We start from the raw sequence: 19,887 nt of genomic DNA, 5'->3' as shown, positions 1-19,887 counted from the left end.
CTCTTCCCTCCACCCCCTGCGCCTCCCCCATTGCCCCCTAACCGCAGCACAGGAATGGCAGGTGTGTTACGTTTTTTTGAACAAAGTGACAATCTTCTTCCCTCCAAACTCACCCCAGTAAGATTTTCCTTTCAACGTAATTAATTGCTGCTGTGGGAGAGAAAAGTGCTTCTGTCAGCACTGGCTAAGTAAATAACAGAGGGAGGGCCGGTACACTCGTCTGTCAATCACCTGGATGGGTGGAGATCAGTACAATCCAATAGGAGATTAGGCAGGCAGGCCAACTTCATATCCTGTCCTTATAAATACAGGTGAAGATATACAGGCGAACGGAATGCTTGTGGAGTTTGAAGTGTTCCCACGAGTTTGAACTTCCTTTCCTCAGGTTTTAGCCCAGGCTACAGGTCACAAGGGAGTTTTGGTACACCTGGCTGATAGCACTCTTCCCTTAAAGATTTGTAAAGCTACCAGTTGAAGGGCCACGATGAGAAGCAGCAGCCAATCGATGATTATTGGTCAGTCAGGTATTGGGGGCTCGCCCAGGAGGAGTATAAGCGGGACTAGGCAGGGATACTCCAGGCCAAGCACAGGGATGTATAGCTCAGGGCTTGGAGGGATCATGGGACTAGGCCTCGGAGGTGCCAGTTATGGGGGGTTCTCTTCAGGTGGGTCCTCAGTGTCGGGAATGTCAATGGCAGGTGGTTCAGTGAAAAATGAGAAAGAAACAATGATTAACCTGAATAACCGCCTGAGTACCTACCTTCAGAAGGTCAAGGACCTGGAATCGGCAAACACAAGGTTGGAACTGCAGCTGAAAGAGTTCCAAGTTGGAAAGGCCTTAACGGGAATTGACTATGATGCTTACGATGTTGTGATCAAGCCACTGAGAGAGCAGGTGAGAATCTATGAAGTCAAACATTTCGCAGGTTTGCTGCATTGCCTTTCAATTCTATCGTTGACTTTTGAAAGTCTTAATCGGCCCCCTCACTTTGGGGAAGGGGGTAATTACGGGGGGCGGGGGGGGCGGCAAAGGTGGTTCTGATCCTCATTCTGCGCAGCGTTCTTACTTGAGCTTTGCCTCCGAATCGCGCTTCGAAAGTGCGCAAAACTTAAAGATGATCTTGGCCAATGTCAGGAGGTCAAGTTGAAGCTAACCCACCCGTCAGGGAGACGAGCAGATTGGCTAGACTTCCCGACCCAGCCGGGGTGATGAACCCAGATTCCTGTTCACTTCTCAACGGGATGTGTTAGGGAATAGTGTGACACCCTGCCGGCTGTATTGGAACCGTTAGCTGCCTGGATACGTATATCATTGTGCTTAGATTGACTCCAACCCTATAACTGATTGTACTCTCCTGACAAAGCTTCTCAAAGGGACCAACCCTGTTTTTCCACCATTTCTCACCGGGATTAGGGGGCCGATAAATTAGGATAAAGGTATTGCTACTTGTAACACAGAAAGCTGACTGAATCCCGAGATGCAGATGTGTCAGTGTAAGCGCTGTTGTGAAGTTACTGATCTCTTTATTAACTGTTGAGTGACTGCAGTGACTCAATTAGTAACAAGGAATCTCTACAGTCGGGGGCTATTCAACCCAGCGAGTCTGCGCCAACCCTCCTCATGAGCCTAGGTCCACTCCCTCGCCCTGTAACCCTAGGGCTCCAGCCCTGTAACCTCATCTAACCTAACACTAAGGGACAATTTAACACGGCCAATCCATCTGACCTGCACATCTTTGGACTGTGGGAGGAAACCGGAGCACCCGGAGAAAACCCACGCAAATCCGGGGAGAACGTGCAGACTCCGCACAGTCACCCGAGGCCGGAATTGAACCCGGGTCCCTGGCGCTGTGAGGCAGCAGTGCTAACCACTATGCCACCATGCCCACCCTATCATTTCGTTACCAGACCAGGCAGCCCCTCATGCCAACAGGATGGTATGTGAGCTATTTTCAAACCTCTGAACTAAATGGAGAATTGGAATTAATTTGCAGTCCGACCTGTTTTAGATCAATTCCTAGTTTCAAGAAAGTTCCTAATTTGCCAGTCCATGATTCATTGTTCCTCCATTTTTGTGGCTGCAGATTCATGTTTGGATTCACCACACGTATTTCAGTTCAGCCCAGCCTTTCCGAGGTGATAGGGGGATAGGAAACTCGACCTGATGGGCCAGTGACTCCATGGCTCCCAGACAGAGGCGTTGGAAGTTGCAGGGGAGAAATGGGGGAGCTACAAAGCTCGAGCATCAGTTGTACCACCCACACAGTGACCACAGCTCAGTGTGGGATTGCAGGGTCAATCCTGTGAGCTATTTACTGATCTGCCTCCCAGTGCGCAGCGTCACCCAGGTGAAGAATCACTATTGATTCGAGTTCCTCACCCAGCCACTCTTAATAGATAACGTGTGATTGGAAGTTGGGTGTGGTTAAGACAGGCCAGGGTGTTATATAGTCATGGCTTGCATGTCAAAGATGGACGAGGAATGCACACGCTAATATCAATGACACCACTACATACAAGAGAAGTTGGGCATAGATTTCTGCCCTATGTGGACATACAGGATGCATATCAAGAAGCATTCCCTCTCCCCTTACTCATAAATCACTGTATAGTACATTGCTTCAAGTTTGCACAGGACAGGAGTTTACTCTTTTGTGCTCTTGACTTTAGATTTTGGCACTTCTACTTGGAAATGCTCGCTTGGCACTGGACCTTGATAATGCAAGTCTCGCAGCTACGGACTTCAGTAATAAGTATGTTTTACTTCTTTAGTTACCTTAGAAACTTTCACTTGTACTAAATTTTTATATATATAGATATATATTCTTGGGATGTTGGCCTTGCTGGGCAAGGCCGGTTTTTTATTGACCACTTCTGGTTGTCCCCTGATGATGCTGTGGTGAGCCACTCTCCTGCAGGTCTGCACTCCATTGGAATCCTGGGACACCCTTTCCCAACAGCTGGGAGACACACCTTCACCCCACAAAAGTCGGGAACGCACGGAAAGGAATCGCTAGGAGCCTGTCGCTTCCCCGCTCGTACCCCCCCCCCCCCACCACCCACCCAACCGAGTGTAGGGGGTGTGTGGCGGTGGTTGGGGGGGGCGAATTGGCGTGGGGAAGAGGTGCATCAAAATTATTATCAATCGTTTAACCCTTCAAAGTCAATAATTTAGGATAACCGTTATTACTGTCACAAGTAGGCTTACATCGACACTGCAATGAAGTTACCACACTCCGGCACCTGTTCGGGGACACAGAGGGAGAATTCAGAATGTCCAATTCATCTAACAAGCACGTCTTTCGGGACTTGTGGGAGGAAACCGGAGCACCCGGAGCAAACCCACGCAGACACGGGGAGAAGGTGCAGACTCCGCACAGACAGTGACCCAAGCCGGGAATCAAACCTGGGACCCTGGCACTGTGAAACAACAGTGCTAACCACTGTGCTACCTTTGGTGACTGTTCCTTTCGAAACGTGCATGGGTGCCTTCGTCTTGAACTTGTACTTTTCCCCACAAATGCGCGGTTTTGACATCCCCCCCCAACCATGTTGACCTGGTGAGCTGTCGCTGTGATTCTTTGTTAAATCAATTGGGGTTTTTTGTGTCATCAAATTAGATACGAAAATGAGCTCTGCATCAGGCAATCTGTGGCTGCTGATATCGATGACCTGAAAGGGATGAAAACTGAGAATATAATGAATTACAAAGATCTGGAAAGCGACATAGCGTCTGGAAAGGATGAACTTGCTTATCTGAAGAAGAATCATGACGAGGTAAGCTGGGATTCATCTCTTGTCTGGCATTAATTTAACCCTTTGAAATGTGCTACCAATGTCCAAGGGCCATTGTTCTCCGAGCCCCGTGCCGGGCCGGAGAATCGGCGCAACCACGCCACGATGCCCCCGACGCCGGAGCCAATTCTCCGAGGTGCAGGGAACCGGCGGCCATTCGTGCCGCGCTGGCCATGGGGCGCTGGAATCGGCAGGCCGCCGATTCTCCGGCCCGGATGGGCCGAGCGGATACGACAGAGTTCCCGGCGGCGCCATTCACCCCTGGTCACTGCCGGCGGGAACTCTGCACGAAGAGTCGGGGGGGGGGGGGGGGGGGGCCTGTGGGGCAGGGAAAAGCGATCCTTCACCGGGCGGGCCTCCGATGGGGTCTGGCCCGCGATCGGGGCCCACTGATCGGCAGGCTGGTCTCTCCCCACGCGGGCCTACTTCCCTGCGCGGCCGGCCCCTGAACACCGACGCCATGTTGAGTCGGGGCCGGCCCGCGGAAGAAGCCCTCCGCGCATGTGCAGGTTGGCGCGGCCCAACTGCGCAGGCGTGGGTTGACGCGGCGCCCATTTGGCACCAGGAAGGGAGGCTAGAGCGGCGTGAACCGCTCCAGCGCCGTGCTGGCCCCCAGTGGGGCCAGAATTGGACGTGCCCATTACCGTATTGCGCCGTCGTGAAACGCGACACGTTCACGACGGCGCCAACACTTGGGCTCCATTTGGCAGAATCGCCCCAGGTGAGTGGAACTGAACCAAGGTCCAGTACTGCGTAACCATGGTTACGGAGACCCCGTTAAGCTCATTGTTCTGGGTTAGAAGGTGATGCAAACACATAATGGCTAGAATAGCTTTGTGTGCAGTTGTCAGCATCGATACTGTAAATATCTAGAAGATATTACCAAAGGTAATTGCTTGGTGCTTTTTTTGTTCTTAGGAATTGGCTTTACTCAGGCAACAGGTGACTGGGACTGTCAGCGTGAATGTTGAAGCGGGCCCCAGTGTTGACATGGCACTGGAGATGCAGAAGCTGCGCGATGAATACGAAACTTATTGCGCCAAGAATCAACAGGATCTCGATAAATGGTACCACTCACAGGTGAGATTCCCCTTTCACCATTTATACTTCAGATCCTCTCAGTCCACAGTAAATTCCAAATCCAATCTGAATCAAGGTCTGATCCGAACATTAAGACTCAAAAAGGTCTTTGTTTTTAAACTCTTGGGTGTGAACTATTTTGCCGGACAGTCTCTTGCAAAGTTCGGTCAATGTGGGGGGTAGCCCATTGGAGGGGGGGAGGGGGACGCTGGTAAAATGGTAACATTAGATGTTGGGAAGGAAGTCTAACGTTATTCTGCCACCAGAAATATACCCACTGACAGGGCAGTCGCGACTGAGCTGCCTGCTGACCAGAGGAGGCAAGCAGCAAATGAATCCCATTCATATCGAGCGCCATTTTGGAGCACTGCATGGTGAGAGGTGGGAGGGGCTGGGCGGATCTTCCATTCCTGAGCTTCAGGGAGGGGCACCCCATTGGCCACCCCTGCTGCCGTTGGATGGTTGGGGGGAGGGGGGGTGCGGGCTGACTCTGACCCATCCATCACTCATTCCAGCCCTGTGAGGTAGGGAGGGTTCAGTACAGAGAGGTGCCCTCTCCTTCTCCTTACATACTCAACAGTAGCCAACACGACTATTGGCACTGCCAAGGCTGAAGGGCTTCTAGCCCTTTGCTGAGCACCAATGTGAATTGTCCTGTATTTAGAGCCGACATTGAGAGGGTGTGTAACACAGGCAATGGGGTGTCGAGTGAATGTTATTGGACTCGGTAACTGCAGGCCACTTGTAATCTCTGCTGTGAGACCCTGCCTGGGACTGTATTGGGGCTGTAGAAATGAGAAATGAACACTTCAATGTCCAGACTGCTCGACAAACCCATACCTTGATACATGTGCGAGACCGCCATATTTAAAGCAACCTTCCTTCTGTTTCAAGGTCAATACTCAAGTCAAAGAGACAGTTCAGGTCAACGAGGCAGTAGAAAGTGGGAAACTCCAGATTGTGGAATTACGCAAACAGATGCAGCCGCTGGAGATTGAGTGCAACTCTCTGATGAGTGGGGTGAGTAAAGACGGGGCAATTGACTGGAGATTATCCCCTCGGTACTTGAACCTGCTTCACATCAAACTCGAATCGGCCCTCTGCACTTTGACAACAGTAGATCCTGGCTTCAGGATCTCTCTCTCTCTCTCTCTCTCTCTCTCTCTCTCCCCCCCCCCCCCCCCCCCCCCCCCAGCACCTTAAATCTCTCCACTTCTTTCTTCTCCTTAAAAATAACCTCTTTTACCAAACGACTCGTCGCCTGTCTTCACGGACGCGAACATCCGGCCTCCCAGCTGCCTGCATCCCGGCGGCGGGAATTCCTATGGAAGCCACCCACGCCACCGGGAAACCTGCCAGTTTGGGGGGTGCACTGCCGGTGGGCCCATAGAATCCTGCCGCCTGCGAATGGCAGGAGAATTCTGACCAATATCTCCTTGTCTGCCGTGTCCGTAGAGTCGCTGTGTTCTCAACATACAAGTTACTGTTTCATCTCCGTTCCTTTTGGCAGGTAGATTGTTCCAAACATTTCTCACTCCTAGGATCTCACCCCCACCCCCCCCCCCCCCCTCGCCTCCAGAATTTTCCAGTCCTGCCAGATGTCGATGGACTTGGCAGGCACGCTCTGCTCCGGCAAACTCCAACCTACGCGTGAGGAGATAGATTAAGCAGCCTAGAAGGCTTCACCACTGGGTGTGGCTCGGCTGCATTATTGCACCTTTCTCAAACATTTAGAGCCGTCTAAAATGTCCGTGACTCCCAGTTCCGCCAAGATCTACAGTCTTTTGCGTAGCTCGCCTGCCACTGCTGGTGTTGACATAGAATTGTGGAGTAAAATTCCACCTAAGGAGGCCATTCAGCCCTTTGTGGCTGTGCCTAGCTCTCTTTAAAAACTAATTCCGCTCCCCTATTCTTTCCCCGTCTCAGTTTCACTTATTATTTTCCTGCATCCTTCCAATATTCATGCACGATAGGAAAAATGTGAACATGCACAGAAAACATTTACAAGAAGGGTTCCAGGGTTGAGAAACTTCAATGATGAGGATAGATTGGAGAGGTCGGGACCGTTGTCCTTGGAGAGGGGAAGGCTGCGGTGATTTGATGGAGATGTTCAAAACCATGAGGGGGCAGGACAGAGTAGACGGGGAGAAACTGTTCCCGCCCGTAATAGGATCAAGAACGAGAGGGCAGAGATTTAAAGTGATCTGCAAAAGAGGCAAATGCGATTTGAGGAACACCTTTTTCACACAGCAAGCGGTTCGGGCTCTTCCGCCACCTGGACATGCGGTGGAGGCAATTGAGGCAACTCCAGTGGGCGTTAGGGCAATTACTTGAATCGGAACCCTGTGCAGGGGTGCGGGGAAAAGGCAGGGAATGGGCACTAAGTCACGATGCTCGTTTGGAGAGCCAGTACAGACCCCAATGGGGCGAATGGACACCTGCATTGTAACAATGCTGTGAATTCCCTTTTTGAAAGTTATCACTTAATCTGCTTCCAGGAAGTGCATTCCAGATCACAATAACACCGCATTAAATATAAGTAAACATTTTATATACATTGATTAGGTCTGAAGACCTTTTCTTCCAGTTGTGAATTTCTGCCTCACATAGAACAGTACAGCACAGAACAGGCCCTTCGGCCCTCAATGTTGTGCCGAGCCATGATCACCCTACTCAAACCCACGTATCCACCCTATACCCGTAACCCAACAACCCTACCCTTAACCTTACTTTTATTAGGACACTACGGGCAATTTAGCATGGCCAATCCACCTAACCCGCACATCTTTGGACTGTGGGAGGAAACCGGAGCACCCGGAGGAAACCCACGCACACACGGGGAGGACGTGCAGACTCCACACAGACAGTGACCCAGCCGGGAATCGAACCTGGGACCCTGGAGCTGTGAAGCATTTATGCTAACCACCGTGCTACCCTGCTGCCCCATTATACTCATTATACCTCACCTATACTCATTATAGTGCTTTTATTTATAACTTCTATGATACAGATAGATATTTGAGCAACTAAGAAATTAAGACAAAACATAAAGGTATATTTGAATATATTTTCTGTTGATAAAAAGAAAAATATTGCTAATATTTCATCTAATTTTCCCTTAATTTGTATCCATGTAACTGGTTTATAAATAGGTAGTCATCTCTCCATCTATAAATACTTTGATGTTCATGGCAGCCTGGTTTTCTGACCATAATACAGAATGCGCTGTAACCGCAGCTTTATTTCCATTAGTTTCCTGGGTGGGACTTTCTGCACCCTCCCTCACTCCCCCCCCCAGGTTCTGGTGACATTGGATAGACCGCTAACTTTGGGCACCTTGCTCAAGAGCCAACCTTGCCTTTAATTGTTTTTTTGTCAGCCACCACGCTGGAGGCAGGCATCTCCGTTCACAACCCTGGGTTCCTCCATCGTTCTCGAAGGGCAACAGGGTAAGAGCTATTGGCCTCTCCCAATCAGGCGCATGAAGAGTGAGCAAAGTTCACATACGGGTCAATGGACCATAGGTGAGGAGGGGACCGGGCCACAATGACATTTCCCATCTCGAGGGTCTGCAATAATACAGCTGGCGGAGCCATCGTGCATGGGTATTGAAATAAAACCTTTCGTACTTCTCCCCCCACCCCACCCCAATTCGCAGAATGCTTCAATGGAAGCCTGCATTCAAGACATCCATGATAAATATCAGGGAAAGCTTCAAAATCTGCAAATGACCATTTGCCAACTGGAGGGCGAGCTGATCCGCATAAGGAATGAAATGAAGCAGAAGGTTACCGATTACGATGCACTCCTCTGCATCAAGATGGAACTTGAGACGGATATTGCCACATACAGGAGTTTGCTCGAGGGGTCGAATATCAGGTATAGTATCTTCCCTGGAATCCATTTCCAATTCTCTCACGTAGATTGTTCAACTGCAAAGATGCGATACGTCTTGTCCCCTAATTTGTGGCATTGATTTGTGGTGGATCAATGCGTGACTAATTCTTCAATTATGGGGAGGCGGTGGCCTAGTGGTACTGTCGCTGGACGAGTAAACGAGAGACCCAGGGTATCTCTCTGGGGACCCAGGTTCAAATCCCGACACTGCAGATGGTGAAATTTGATTTCAGTACAAATCCGGAATTAAAAGTCTAATGATGACCATGGACCCATTGTCGTAAAAACCCATTAGGAAATCTGCCGTCCTTACCCGGTCTGGCCTACATGTGACTCCAGACCCCACAGAGATGTGATTGACTCTTTACTGCAGCCTAAAGGACAATTAGGGTTGGCCAATAAATGCTGGGCCGCGTCCCATGAACGAAATTTAAAAATAAAAATCTGTCACTAAGCCTCCATCTCTCTATATGGATAACCCCATATATATCTCATCAGTTCACCAATCCTTCCTCCATCCCCAAGCCGACATCATCGCAGTTACATTTCCTGGATCCAAGAAATGGTCATCAATCAGTCTTGGCAACCCTAACTTACATCCAAGCCAGAGGAACCAAGGGTAGTTACACTGGAGAAACTGGTCAGCCCAAGAGATAGATTGCTGGTTACTGCTCCTCAGTTTAGTTTTGTGGCCCATTAAGCCACTGAGGCTTTAGGGAAAGGATGAATTGTGTTCAACAAATCTGCTCCTTCTCTGAGTAAGTACCGGGAAGGGCCTGGAGGAGAGATGACTGTGTAGAACTACTGGATCACCATCCAAACACTGACTCAGCGATGTTCTACAGGGAAGGGAACCTTGCCTGTCCTACATGTGACTCCAGGCCCAGATTCTACAGTGAAGATGTTGTCAGTGGTAACAAATGTCACAGAGCTACTAATGTTTACAAAATAAATACATTTAGAGTACCCAATTCTTCTGATTTCCCCAAGTAAGGAGCAATTTAGCCTGGCCAACCCACCTAACCTGCACATCTTTGGGGGTGAGACCCATGCAGACATGGGGAGAACGTGCAAACCCCACACAGACGGTGACCCAGGGCCGGGATCGAGTCCAGGTCCTCAGCGCCGTGAGGCAGCAGTGCTAACCACCGTGCCGCCCTGCCGGTGCCGTTTTAGACCAATTAGTTAAGCCTGGAATATAAAGCTAGCGTCAGTAATGGGAGACCTTTGAAACTATCATTGATTGTCGTGGGAAACCAATCTGGTTCACCAACGAGGGAAGGAAATCTGCTGTCTTTTCCCGGTCTGGCCTACACGTGACTCCAGACCCCACAGCAATGTGGCTGACTCATAACTGCCCCGCCTCTGGAATGGACGAGCGAGACCCTCAGTTCAAGGGCAATTAGGGACGGACAACAAATGCTGGGTCTCGCCAACAATACCCCCATCTTGTGAAAGAATCTATATTTTAAAAACCGCGCTTTGAGTTCTAATGCAGTTGGAATGCCAAGTTCAGTTTCACAGCCCCGTCGCTCACTCAAAAATAAGCGACGACGACATTTGCTAATTAATCTTATTTCCTTTGTTTTTAAAGTCTTGGCCAAACGGGTTCAGACACCAGGGAATCTTCAGGAACAGTTACAACAGTAAAAACTGGTGAGTATTCTGTAAAAATTAGCATCAGTAAAACTGAGGTGAAATCAGGTGGAAAACACTCATTGAGGGGTTTTGGAGATTCTATTTGAAAGGCCGTTTCGTGTTTATATTTAACCGGGACCAATTGGCTGTAATTGGGATTCAAAGATGAGCACATGTCGACGCCCCCTCGCTGCCTACTCTTTAAATACATTTTCTTCCCACTTTCTAAGTGTAGATATTCGCATTCCTGCTCCTCCCTTCCCCCAATCTCCCACTGGATTGATTCTGGAAAGCAACATCCTCAAATTGTCCCAGAATTAGAATTAGAATTAGAACAGTACAGCACAGCACAGGCCCTTCGGCCCTCAATGTTGTGCCGAGCAATGATCACCCTACTCAAGCCCACGTATCCACCCTATACCAGTAACCCAACAACCCCCATTAACATTATTTTTTAGGACACTAAGGGCAATTTAGCCTGGCCAATCCACCTAACCCGCACATCTTTGGACTGTGGGAGGAAACCGGAGCACCCGGAGGAAACCCACACACACAGGGGGAGGACGTGCAGACTCCGCACAGACAATGCCCCAGCCGGGAATCGAACCTGGGACCCTGGAGCTGTGAAGCATTGATGCTAACCACCATGCTACCATGCTGCCCATTCACGTGACATCTTCTGTGCTTACCAATTTCCCCAATTTAATCTGGGCTCTCTTCATTTTTAAGTATCAATGGTCAAGTGAGACTATTTCTAAACCCTCCTTGCTGTCCTGTTCCCCTGGACATTCAATTTCAGCACTGATTAAAACGTAAAGTTGCCACAGTCTCATCAGTCCCAGATGACCATAGGCTGCTTTCCCCTTTGGGGGGGGGGGGGGGGGGGGGGGGGGCGGGGGGGGGGGCAGGGCGGGGGGAGAGCTGACTGGTGGTGATTTAACCTGAGGATCACCACACCTCAGGCGAGGGGGCAAGGTTGAGAAGATTGGGGCCTTCATGAATAACCTTAGCTGGTACGGGAATTGAACCCACACTGTTGGCCTCGCTCCACATCGCGGATCAGCCGCCCGGCCAACTGAGCGAAACAACCGGGACCTGGCACTAACGGGCACCTGTGCTCCCAGCCGTGACAACCTTTCTCGGGCAGCACCAAGAAACTTGCCACAGGACCCACAGTGTAAGAGTACAACACAATGCCAGCCTGAGTGAATGTTTCAATCTGTAGGACGTGAAGCATCGACTCTTCTTGTAGCTCTGAATATTCTTGACCAGCACCCACTTGGCAATGTCTTGCTCTGATGGTCAGTGCCAGTGCAAACAAAATGAACAGATCTCCTCTGTTCTCCTTTAGACCAGGGAATGTTAAGAGGATACTGGATGGAGGGGTTAAACTGATGAAGGACTTTGATCAAGTAAATCAAGGAAAACAAACGTGATTCCCCAGGTCTAAAGCTCAGTATTTAAGATAATGTAAGCACAGTAAGGAGTCTTACAACACCAGGTTAAAGTCCAACAGGTTTGTTTCAAACACGAGCTTTCGGAGCACAGCTCCTTCCTGAGGTGAACGGAGAGGTATGTTCCAGAAACATTTATATAGACAAATTCAAAGATGCAAGACAATACTTAAAATGCGAACATTTGCAGGTAATTAAGTCTTTACAAATCCAGAGATAGGGGTAACACCAGGTTAAAGAGGTGTGAATTGTCTCAAGCCAGGACAGTTGGTAGGATTTCGCAAGTCCAGGCCAGATGGTGGGGGGTGGATGTATTGCGACATGAATCCAAGATCCCGGTTGAGGCCGTACTCATGTGTGCGGAACTTGGCTATAAGTTTCTGCTCGGCGATTCTGCGTTGTCGTGCATCCTGAAGGCCGCCTTGGAGAACGCTTACCCGGAGATCAGAGGCTGAATGCCCTTGACTGCTGAAGTGTTCCCCGACTGGAAGGGAACATTCTTGCCTGCCGATTGTCGCGCGATGTCCGTTCATTCGTTGTCACAGCGTCTGCATGGTCTCGCCAATGTTCCACGCTTCGGGACATCCTTTCCTGCAGCGTATGAGGTAGACAACGTTGGTCGAGTCGCACGAGTTATACCTGCAAATGCTCTCATTCAAAGCGTTGTCCGGCATCTTTGAATTTGTCTATATATATGTTTCGGAACCTACCTCTCCATTCACCTGAGGAAGGAGCAGTGCTCCGAAAGCTAGTGTTTGAAACAAACCTGTTGGGCTTTAACCTGGTGTTGTAAGACTGCTTACTGTGCTCACCCTAGTCCAACGCCGGCATCCCCACATCAAAGATAATGTAAGGCAGGGGAGTGGGACTAGTTAGAATGCTTTTCTTTAAAACCAGCTGTGCCAAGTGTCCTAGTCCTTGTGTTACGAAGTTATTGTGTGGAATTGGATTTACAAAGGATAAGCGAAGGTACGGTTAGCTGCCAATGTTCCTCGAGCCCTCTGCTCCACCCTAAACTGTTGCCCTCCTGAAGCAATGACACCACGCCCCAGGGTATTCCTTCTCTTTCAGTTCCATCTTGGTAAACCGCTCGCCAATCTTGACTAAGGACTGACTGGTTGGTAATTTATCCTCTTGCCTTACAGAAACCCGCTCGATGACTTATAAGTAACCTCTTCGAGCGTCATCCCCTTCCAACATATCCCAGCACGGATTCGGGATCAACTTGCATTCGGACAACTGATTACACGGTCGACCAGTCTTTCTGACTTTCTGACTTTCTGACTAGCTCCGCATTGTGCGACGGTCGGCATTTCCCTTGGGCTTTGGGCGGGCATCTGTCTTTCTTTTTTTGGTGAAGTTCACTTGCTGATTGTTATGAGCAACTGCATGAGGCTATGGCAGAAATATAATAAAGCATTTCACTGCATTGGATGATGTGTTTGTGGTTATTTCATCACAAAATCCCTTCAACATGGCATTCCCGGGATCTTTTCCCGTGAAGCAAAATTGGACACCCACATGGGAGTTGTTGGGGCAGCCCAGCTCAAGCTGGGTTAAAGTGGTCAGGTTTTGAGGAGGAGGGAGGCGGGGACATTTAGAGAGGAGATTCCAGAGCTTAATGCCGGAATTTTTCTGCACCGCCCCTTGCCGAAGAGGTGAAGCTGCGGAGGGATTTGAGTTATCCTGAGCTGTGTGGGTCTGGACTCTACTGTACAATATGTTAAACTCGAATATTTCCTCTTCTCGGTTTGCTCAATGCGCAGCTGGTAAGCTACCTTTCAACTGGGCACTTTTTCTATTTGGGTTTCAAAAAGTAGAGACGTTACAACATAAAAACAAGCCAGTTGGCCGAACTCAATCCTGTTGCTTCTTGTCTACCAAGTGCAAAAAAATTAGTCTTAACATTTCCACACGTTATTCGTCCGTCATCTTATTTACCATTTTCCACCTTACAAACTCATTTTGAAAGTCAGTGTAGTTTCTGGATCAAACATTATCTCTGGAAATTAAGGCTCGCTACTCTGTGTGATGAAGTTTCTTCCGCCCTCTGTCGAAATCTCTTCCAGTTCATCTTTTATCCAGGAGCCCTTATCCTCGACCGCCAAGGGCCTCCATACCCTGTCCCACCGTTTGAGAATTTGCCATCTAACCTGAGTTATAACAATAAAAACTCTGTGGGAAAAGTATCCGCAATCTCAACCTGTAAATGTATTTTTGATTTGACCCTATTTTTGTGTTTCCCGTGTGTGCCTCGAAGTAAGTGGCATGGTGGTTAGCACTGCTGCCTCACAGTGCCGGGGACCCTGGTTCGATTCCGACATCGGGTGACTGTCTGTGTGGACCCTCTCCCCGTACCCCGTATCTGCGTGGGTTTCCTCCGGGTGCCCAGGTTTACTGCAAAAGTCCAGAGATGTGCAGGTTAGGTGTCAAAGTAGTGGCAGATAGAATACAATGTGGAAAAGCATGAGGTTATGGACTTTGGCAGGAGGAATGGAGGCATAGACTATTTTCTAAATGGAAAATAGGTCAGGAAATCAGAAGCACAAAGGGACTTCGGAGTCCTAGTTCAAGATTCCCTGAAAGTTTTTTTTTTAAATTTAGAATACCCAATTATTTTTCCAATTAAGGGGCAATTTAGCGTGACCATAGAACATAGAACAGTACAGCACAGAACAGGCCCTTCGGCCCTCAATGTTGTGCCGAGCCATGATCACCCTACTCAAACCCACGTATCCACCCTATACCCGTAACCCAACAACCCCCCCCCTTAACCTTACTTTTATTAGGACACTACGGGCAATTTAGCATGGCCAATCCACCTAACCCGCACATCTTTGGACTGTGGGAGGAAACCGGAGCACCCGGAGGAAACCCACGCACACAGGGGGAGGATGTGCAGACTCCACACAAACAGTGACCCAGCCGGGAATCGAACCTGGGACCCTGGAGCTGTGAAGCATTTATGCTAACCACCATGCTACCCTGCTGCCCCTAACCTGACCAATCCACCTAACCTGCACATCTTTGGGTTGTGGGGGTGTAACCCACGCAGACACGGGGAGAATGTGCAAACTCCACACGGGCAGTGACCCAGGGCCGGGATTTGAACCCAGGTCCTCAGCGCCATAGGCAACAATGCTAACCACTGTGCCACCGTGCTGCCCCGATTCTCTGAAAGTTTTTTTTTTTTTAATTTAGATTACCCAATTATTTTTTCCAATTAAGGGGCAATTTAGTGTGGCCAATCCACCTACTCTGCACATTTTTGGGTTGTGGGGGCGAAACCCACGCAGACACGGGGAGAATGTGCAAACTCCACACAAACAGTGACCCAGGGCCGGGATCCGAACCTGGGACCTCAGCGCCGTGAGGCGGTTGTGCTAACCACTAGGCCACCGTGCTGCCCCGATTCTCTGAAAGTTAACGTGCAGGTTCAGTTGGCAGTTAGGAAGGCAAATGCAATGCTAACATTCATGTCGAGAGGGCTAGAATACAAGAGAAGGGATGTACTTCTGAGGCTGTATAAGGCTCTGGTCAGACCCCCATTTGGAGTATTGAGAGCAGTTTTGGGCCCCGTATCTAAGGAAGGATGTGCTGGGGCCTTGGAAAGGGTCCAGAGGAGGTTCACAAGAATGATCCCTGGAATGAGGGAATTGTCATATGGGGAGCAGTTGAGGACTCGATGGAGTTTAGAAGGATGAGGGGGGATTGTATTGAAACTTATAGGATACTGAGAGGCCTGGATAGAGTGGACATGGAGTGGATGTTTCCACTTGTAGGAATAACTAGAACCCGGGGGCACAGGCTCAGACTGAAGGGACAATCCTTTAAAACTGAGATGAGGAGGAAATCCTTCAGCCGGAGGGTGGTGAACACTAAGGGGCAATTTTGCCTGGCCAATCTGTATGGCCATAAAACATAGGAGCAGAATTAGGCCACTCGGCCCATCGAGTCTGCTCCGCCATTCAATCATGGCTGATATTTTTCTCATCTCCATTCTCCTGCCTTCTCTCCATAACCCCTGATCTCCTTATTAATCAAGAACCTATCTATCTCTGTCTTAAAGACATTCAGTGTCTTGGCTTCCACAGTCTTCTGAGGCAATTCTGCCCATTACTATCCAAGCAGTGAGGGTAACTGTGCTGATTACAATGTCCACGTCAATTTCCTCAGTGCCGCCCCCATCCCCAGTATGCCCCACCCCCCTCCCCACCCCTTTGCCTCGTTGTTTCAGGGTCATTTCTTGGGCCCTTCACTGTACAATGGGTAGTTATCCGTTATTTACAAGTGGACAGTGCCCTCCCTTCACAGCCTTTTGTTGTTGGGCCTCCCCCCTTTATCCCCCCCTCTTCATACCCTGTTTACAGTTTTCCCTGGGGGGGGGGGGGTTTCCCTTTCCTGGGCTCTTGCTCTCGATCCCCTGGCCTCAGTGTCGGCTGTTTTCTGGCCACCCCCCCCCCCCCTCCTTTTCCTGGTCGCCTCGACCCCGCCCTCCCCAAACCTTTCCACCCCTCCTCCCTTTCCAGTGTGATCCCATTGGCTCCCATGCATTCCCTCCTTTCCCCCATTCTAAAGCTGTTTGAATCGATCATAAGAGTTTATAGCTGGGACGGCAGTGCTGCCTCACCGTGCTGAGGACCACGGTTCGATCCCGGCCCCGGGTCACTGTCCGTGTGGAGTTTGTACATTCTCTCCGTGTCTGTGTGGGTCTCACCCCCACAACCCAAAGATATGCAGGTTAGGTGGATTGGCCACACTAAATTGCCCCTTAATTGGAAAATATTAAAAGAAGAGTTTTTGTTGTCCCCTTGTTCAAGAAGGGGAGTAGAGACAACCCTGGTAATTATAGACCTGTGAGCCTTACTTCGGTTGTGGGTAAAATGTTGGAAAAGGTTATAAGAGATCGGGTTTATAATCATCTTGAAAAGAACAAGTTGATTAGCGATAGTCAACACGGTTTTGTGAAGGGTAGGTCATGCCTCACAAACCTTATTGAATTTTTTGAGAAGGTGACCAAACAGGTGGATGAGGGTAAAGCTGTTGATGTGGTGTATATGGATTTCAGTAAGGCGTTTGATAAGGTTCCCCACGGTAGGCTATTGCAGAAAATAAGGAAGTATGGGATTGAAGGTGATTTAGCGGTTTGGATCAGTAATTGGCTAGCTGAAAGAAGACAGAGGGTGGTGGTTGATGGCAAATGTTCATCCTGGAGTTCAGTTACTAGTGGTGTAATACAAGGATCTGTTTTGGGGCCACTGCTGTTTGTCATTTTTATAAATGACCTGGAAGAGGGTGTAGAGGGATGGGTTAGTAAATTTGCAGATGACACGAAGATCGGTGGAGTTGTGGATAGTGCTGAAGGATGTTATAGGATACAGAGGGACATAGATAAGCTGCAGAGCTGGGCTGAGAGGTGGCAGATGGAGTTTAATGCGGAAAAGTGTGAGGTGGTTCACTTTGGAAGGAGTAACAGGAATGCAGAGTACTGGGCTAATGGCAAGATTCTTGGTAGTGTAGATGAACAGAGAGATCTCGGCATCCAGGTACATAAATCCCTGAAAGTTGCCACCCAGGTTAATAGGGCTGTTAAGAAGGCATATAGTGTGCTAGCCTTTATCAGTAGGGGGATTGAGTTTCGGAGCCACAAGGCCATGCTGCAGCTGTACATAACTCTGGTGCGGCCGCTCCTGGAGTCCTGTGTGCAGTTCTGGTCACCACATTATAGGAAGGATGTGGAAGCTTTGGAAAGGGTTCAGAGGAGATTTACTAGGATGTTGCCTGGTATGGAGGGAAGGTCTTACGAGGAAAGGCTCAGGGACTTGAGGTTGTTTTCGTTAGAGAGGAGAAGGCTGAGAGGTGACTTAATAGAGACATATAAGATAGTCAGAGGGTTAGATAGGGTGGACAGTGAGAGTCTTTTTCCTCGGATGGTGATGACCAACACGAGGGGACATAGCTTTAAATTGAGGGGTGGTAGATATAGGACAGATGTCAGAGGCAGTTTCTTTACTCAGAGAGTAGTAGGGGTGTGGAACGCCCTGCCTGCAACAGTAGTAGGCTTGCCAACTTTAAGGGCATTTAAGTGGTCACTGGATTGACATATGGATGAAAATGGAATAGTGTAGGTCAGATAGGCTTCAGATGGTTTCACAGGTCGGCGCAACATCGAGGGCCGAAGGGCCCGTACTGCGCTGTAATGTTCTATGTTCTATGTTCTGTTGGCTTTCAACAGTTCCTGAAACATGTTGGTGATTGGAGTCCACGCTTTGTGGAAGCCCTCGTCGGATTCCCGGAGGGTGAACTCCCGCTGCAGAAATTCCGGCAGGTCGGCCAGCTGGTCTGCAGCTGTGGGCGGTGCTGCTGATCGCCAGCCAAGCAGGATTCTCCGGCGGGCGATTAGAAGAGCAAAGGCAAGGGTGTTGGCCCCCCTTCCCCATGAATAGTTTTGGCTAAAGACTGCCAATCCCAGGTATGGCTCCACCCTCGCTCCCGCCACCTTGGACATTGCCTCAATGAAGGCCGTCCAGAACACAACATGTATGGGGCCTGCCCAGAGCACGTGGGCGTGGTTGGCCGGGCCGCCCTGGAATCGTTCACATTTCTCCTCCACCTCCGGGAAGAACCTGCTCATTCTGGTTCGCTCTGTACATCACTTGCAGCTGCAGGAGGAGGTGGAGTTGGCCCTGCTCAACGCTTCGCTCCAGGGTCCCCACCCTATCTCCATGCCTAGCTCTTCCTCCCATTTTCCCTGAGTTTTGCTGAGTGGGGAGCGCATCCTTTCTAAAAGTCGCCTGTACAGGTCCCCACTGTTCCGGCTCCCCAGACTGTTCGCGCCCAGTAACCCCTCTAGCATTGTGCTTTTGGGTATGTAGTCGTCTCCTTGAGGCGAAAGTTTTGGACCTGGAGATGTCGGATTTAATCCCCGTTTGGTAGCTCGTCCGTCCAGACCGGCGGGGAATTTCAGGCATCTGTCGACGGGGGAGGAACCGGCGCCCCGGTAGAACAAAGAGAAATACAGCACAGAACAGGCCCTTCGGCCCACGATATTGTGCCGAACTTTTGTCCTAGTTTAATCATAGTGTCCAAAACTCTATCATAATCTAAGGGCAATTTATCATGGCCAATCCACCCAACCTGCACATCTTTGGACTGTAGGAGGAAACCGGAGCACCCGGAGGAAACACACGCACACACGGGGAGGATGTGCAGACTCCGCACTGACAGTGACCCAAGCCGGAATCGAACCTGGGACCCTGGAGCTGTGAAGCAATTGTGCTACCCACAATGCTACCGTGCTGCCCTTAAGTTAAAATTAATCTACACCCCATCATTCTACCGTAATCCATGTACCTATCCAATAGCCGTTTGAAGGTCTCTCATGTTTCCGACTCAACTACTTCCACAGGCAGTGCATTCCATGCCCCCACTACTCTCTGGGTAAAGAACCTACCTCTGACATCCCCCCCCTATATCTTCCCCCATTCACCTTAAATTTATGTCCCCTTGTAATAGTTTGTTCCACCCGGGGAAAAAGTCTCTGACTGTCTACTCTATCTATTCTCCTGATCATCTTATAAACTATCAAGTCGCCCCTCATCCTTCTCCATTCTAATGAGAAAAGGCCTAACACCCTCAACCTTTCCTTGTAAGACCTATTCTCCATTCCAGGCAACATCCTGGTAAATCTCCTTTGCACCTTTGCCAAAGCTTCCACATCCTTCCTGAAATGAGGCGACCAGAACTGCACACAGTACTCCAAATGTGGCCTTGCCAAGGTTTTATACAGCTACCGGTACCGGGGGAGTGGATGGCATCTCCCAATCAGAAGAGTGCGACAGAGAGTCGGGCGGAAAGGCAAAGCTGCCGTACGGCCAGGCATGGGCGGAGACATCGTAGGGGTAAGCACGGCCCTCCACAGAACAGCGCCCTTAAGCCAGGGTTCAACCTGAACATAGTTACGGGCGTAAAGTTCGTCCCCGACACAAAAAGCACCGACCCCTCAGGTGCTCCGCAGGGGCAT

General features: G+C 49.7%; 1 protein-coding gene across 1 annotated transcript; it reads left to right on the top strand.

Annotated features, from left to right (window-relative positions):
• Positions 1 to 323: 323 nt before the first annotated feature.
• Positions 324 to 13,298, top strand: LOC119957164 (keratin, type I cytoskeletal 13-like). The gene is made up of 8 exons (XM_038784949.1): positions 324 to 895; positions 2,671 to 2,753; positions 3,621 to 3,777; positions 4,714 to 4,875; positions 5,770 to 5,895; positions 8,534 to 8,754; positions 10,367 to 10,428; positions 13,010 to 13,298. Exons 1-8 carry the CDS (start codon positions 485 to 487, stop codon positions 13,033 to 13,035), a joined length of 1,248 nt encoding a protein of 415 aa, XP_038640877.1. The 5' UTR covers positions 324 to 484; the 3' UTR covers positions 13,036 to 13,298.
• The last annotated feature ends 6,589 nt before the right edge of the window (positions 13,299 to 19,887 follow it).

The sequence above is a fragment of the Scyliorhinus canicula genome, chromosome 25 (genome assembly GCF_902713615.1).
Source record: "Scyliorhinus canicula chromosome 25, sScyCan1.1, whole genome shotgun sequence".
In the NCBI taxonomy this organism is placed as follows: Eukaryota; Metazoa; Chordata; class Chondrichthyes; order Carcharhiniformes; family Scyliorhinidae; genus Scyliorhinus; species Scyliorhinus canicula.
The sequence above is the reverse complement of the archived record's forward strand: the minus strand, read 5'-3'. Positions and strand labels throughout refer to the sequence as shown.

Coding starts and splice junctions, on each gene's coding strand:
- LOC119957164 (XM_038784949.1), top strand. CDS start 485: ATGAGAAGCAGCAGCCAATCGATGATTATTGGTCAGTCAGGTATTGGG. Junction 896..2,670: donor TCAAGCCACTGAGAGAGCAG/GTGAGAATCTAT, acceptor TCTTGACTTTAG/ATTTTGGCACTTCTACTTGG. Junction 2,754..3,620: donor GCTACGGACTTCAGTAATAA/GTATGTTTTACT, acceptor TCATCAAATTAG/ATACGAAAATGAGCTCTGCA.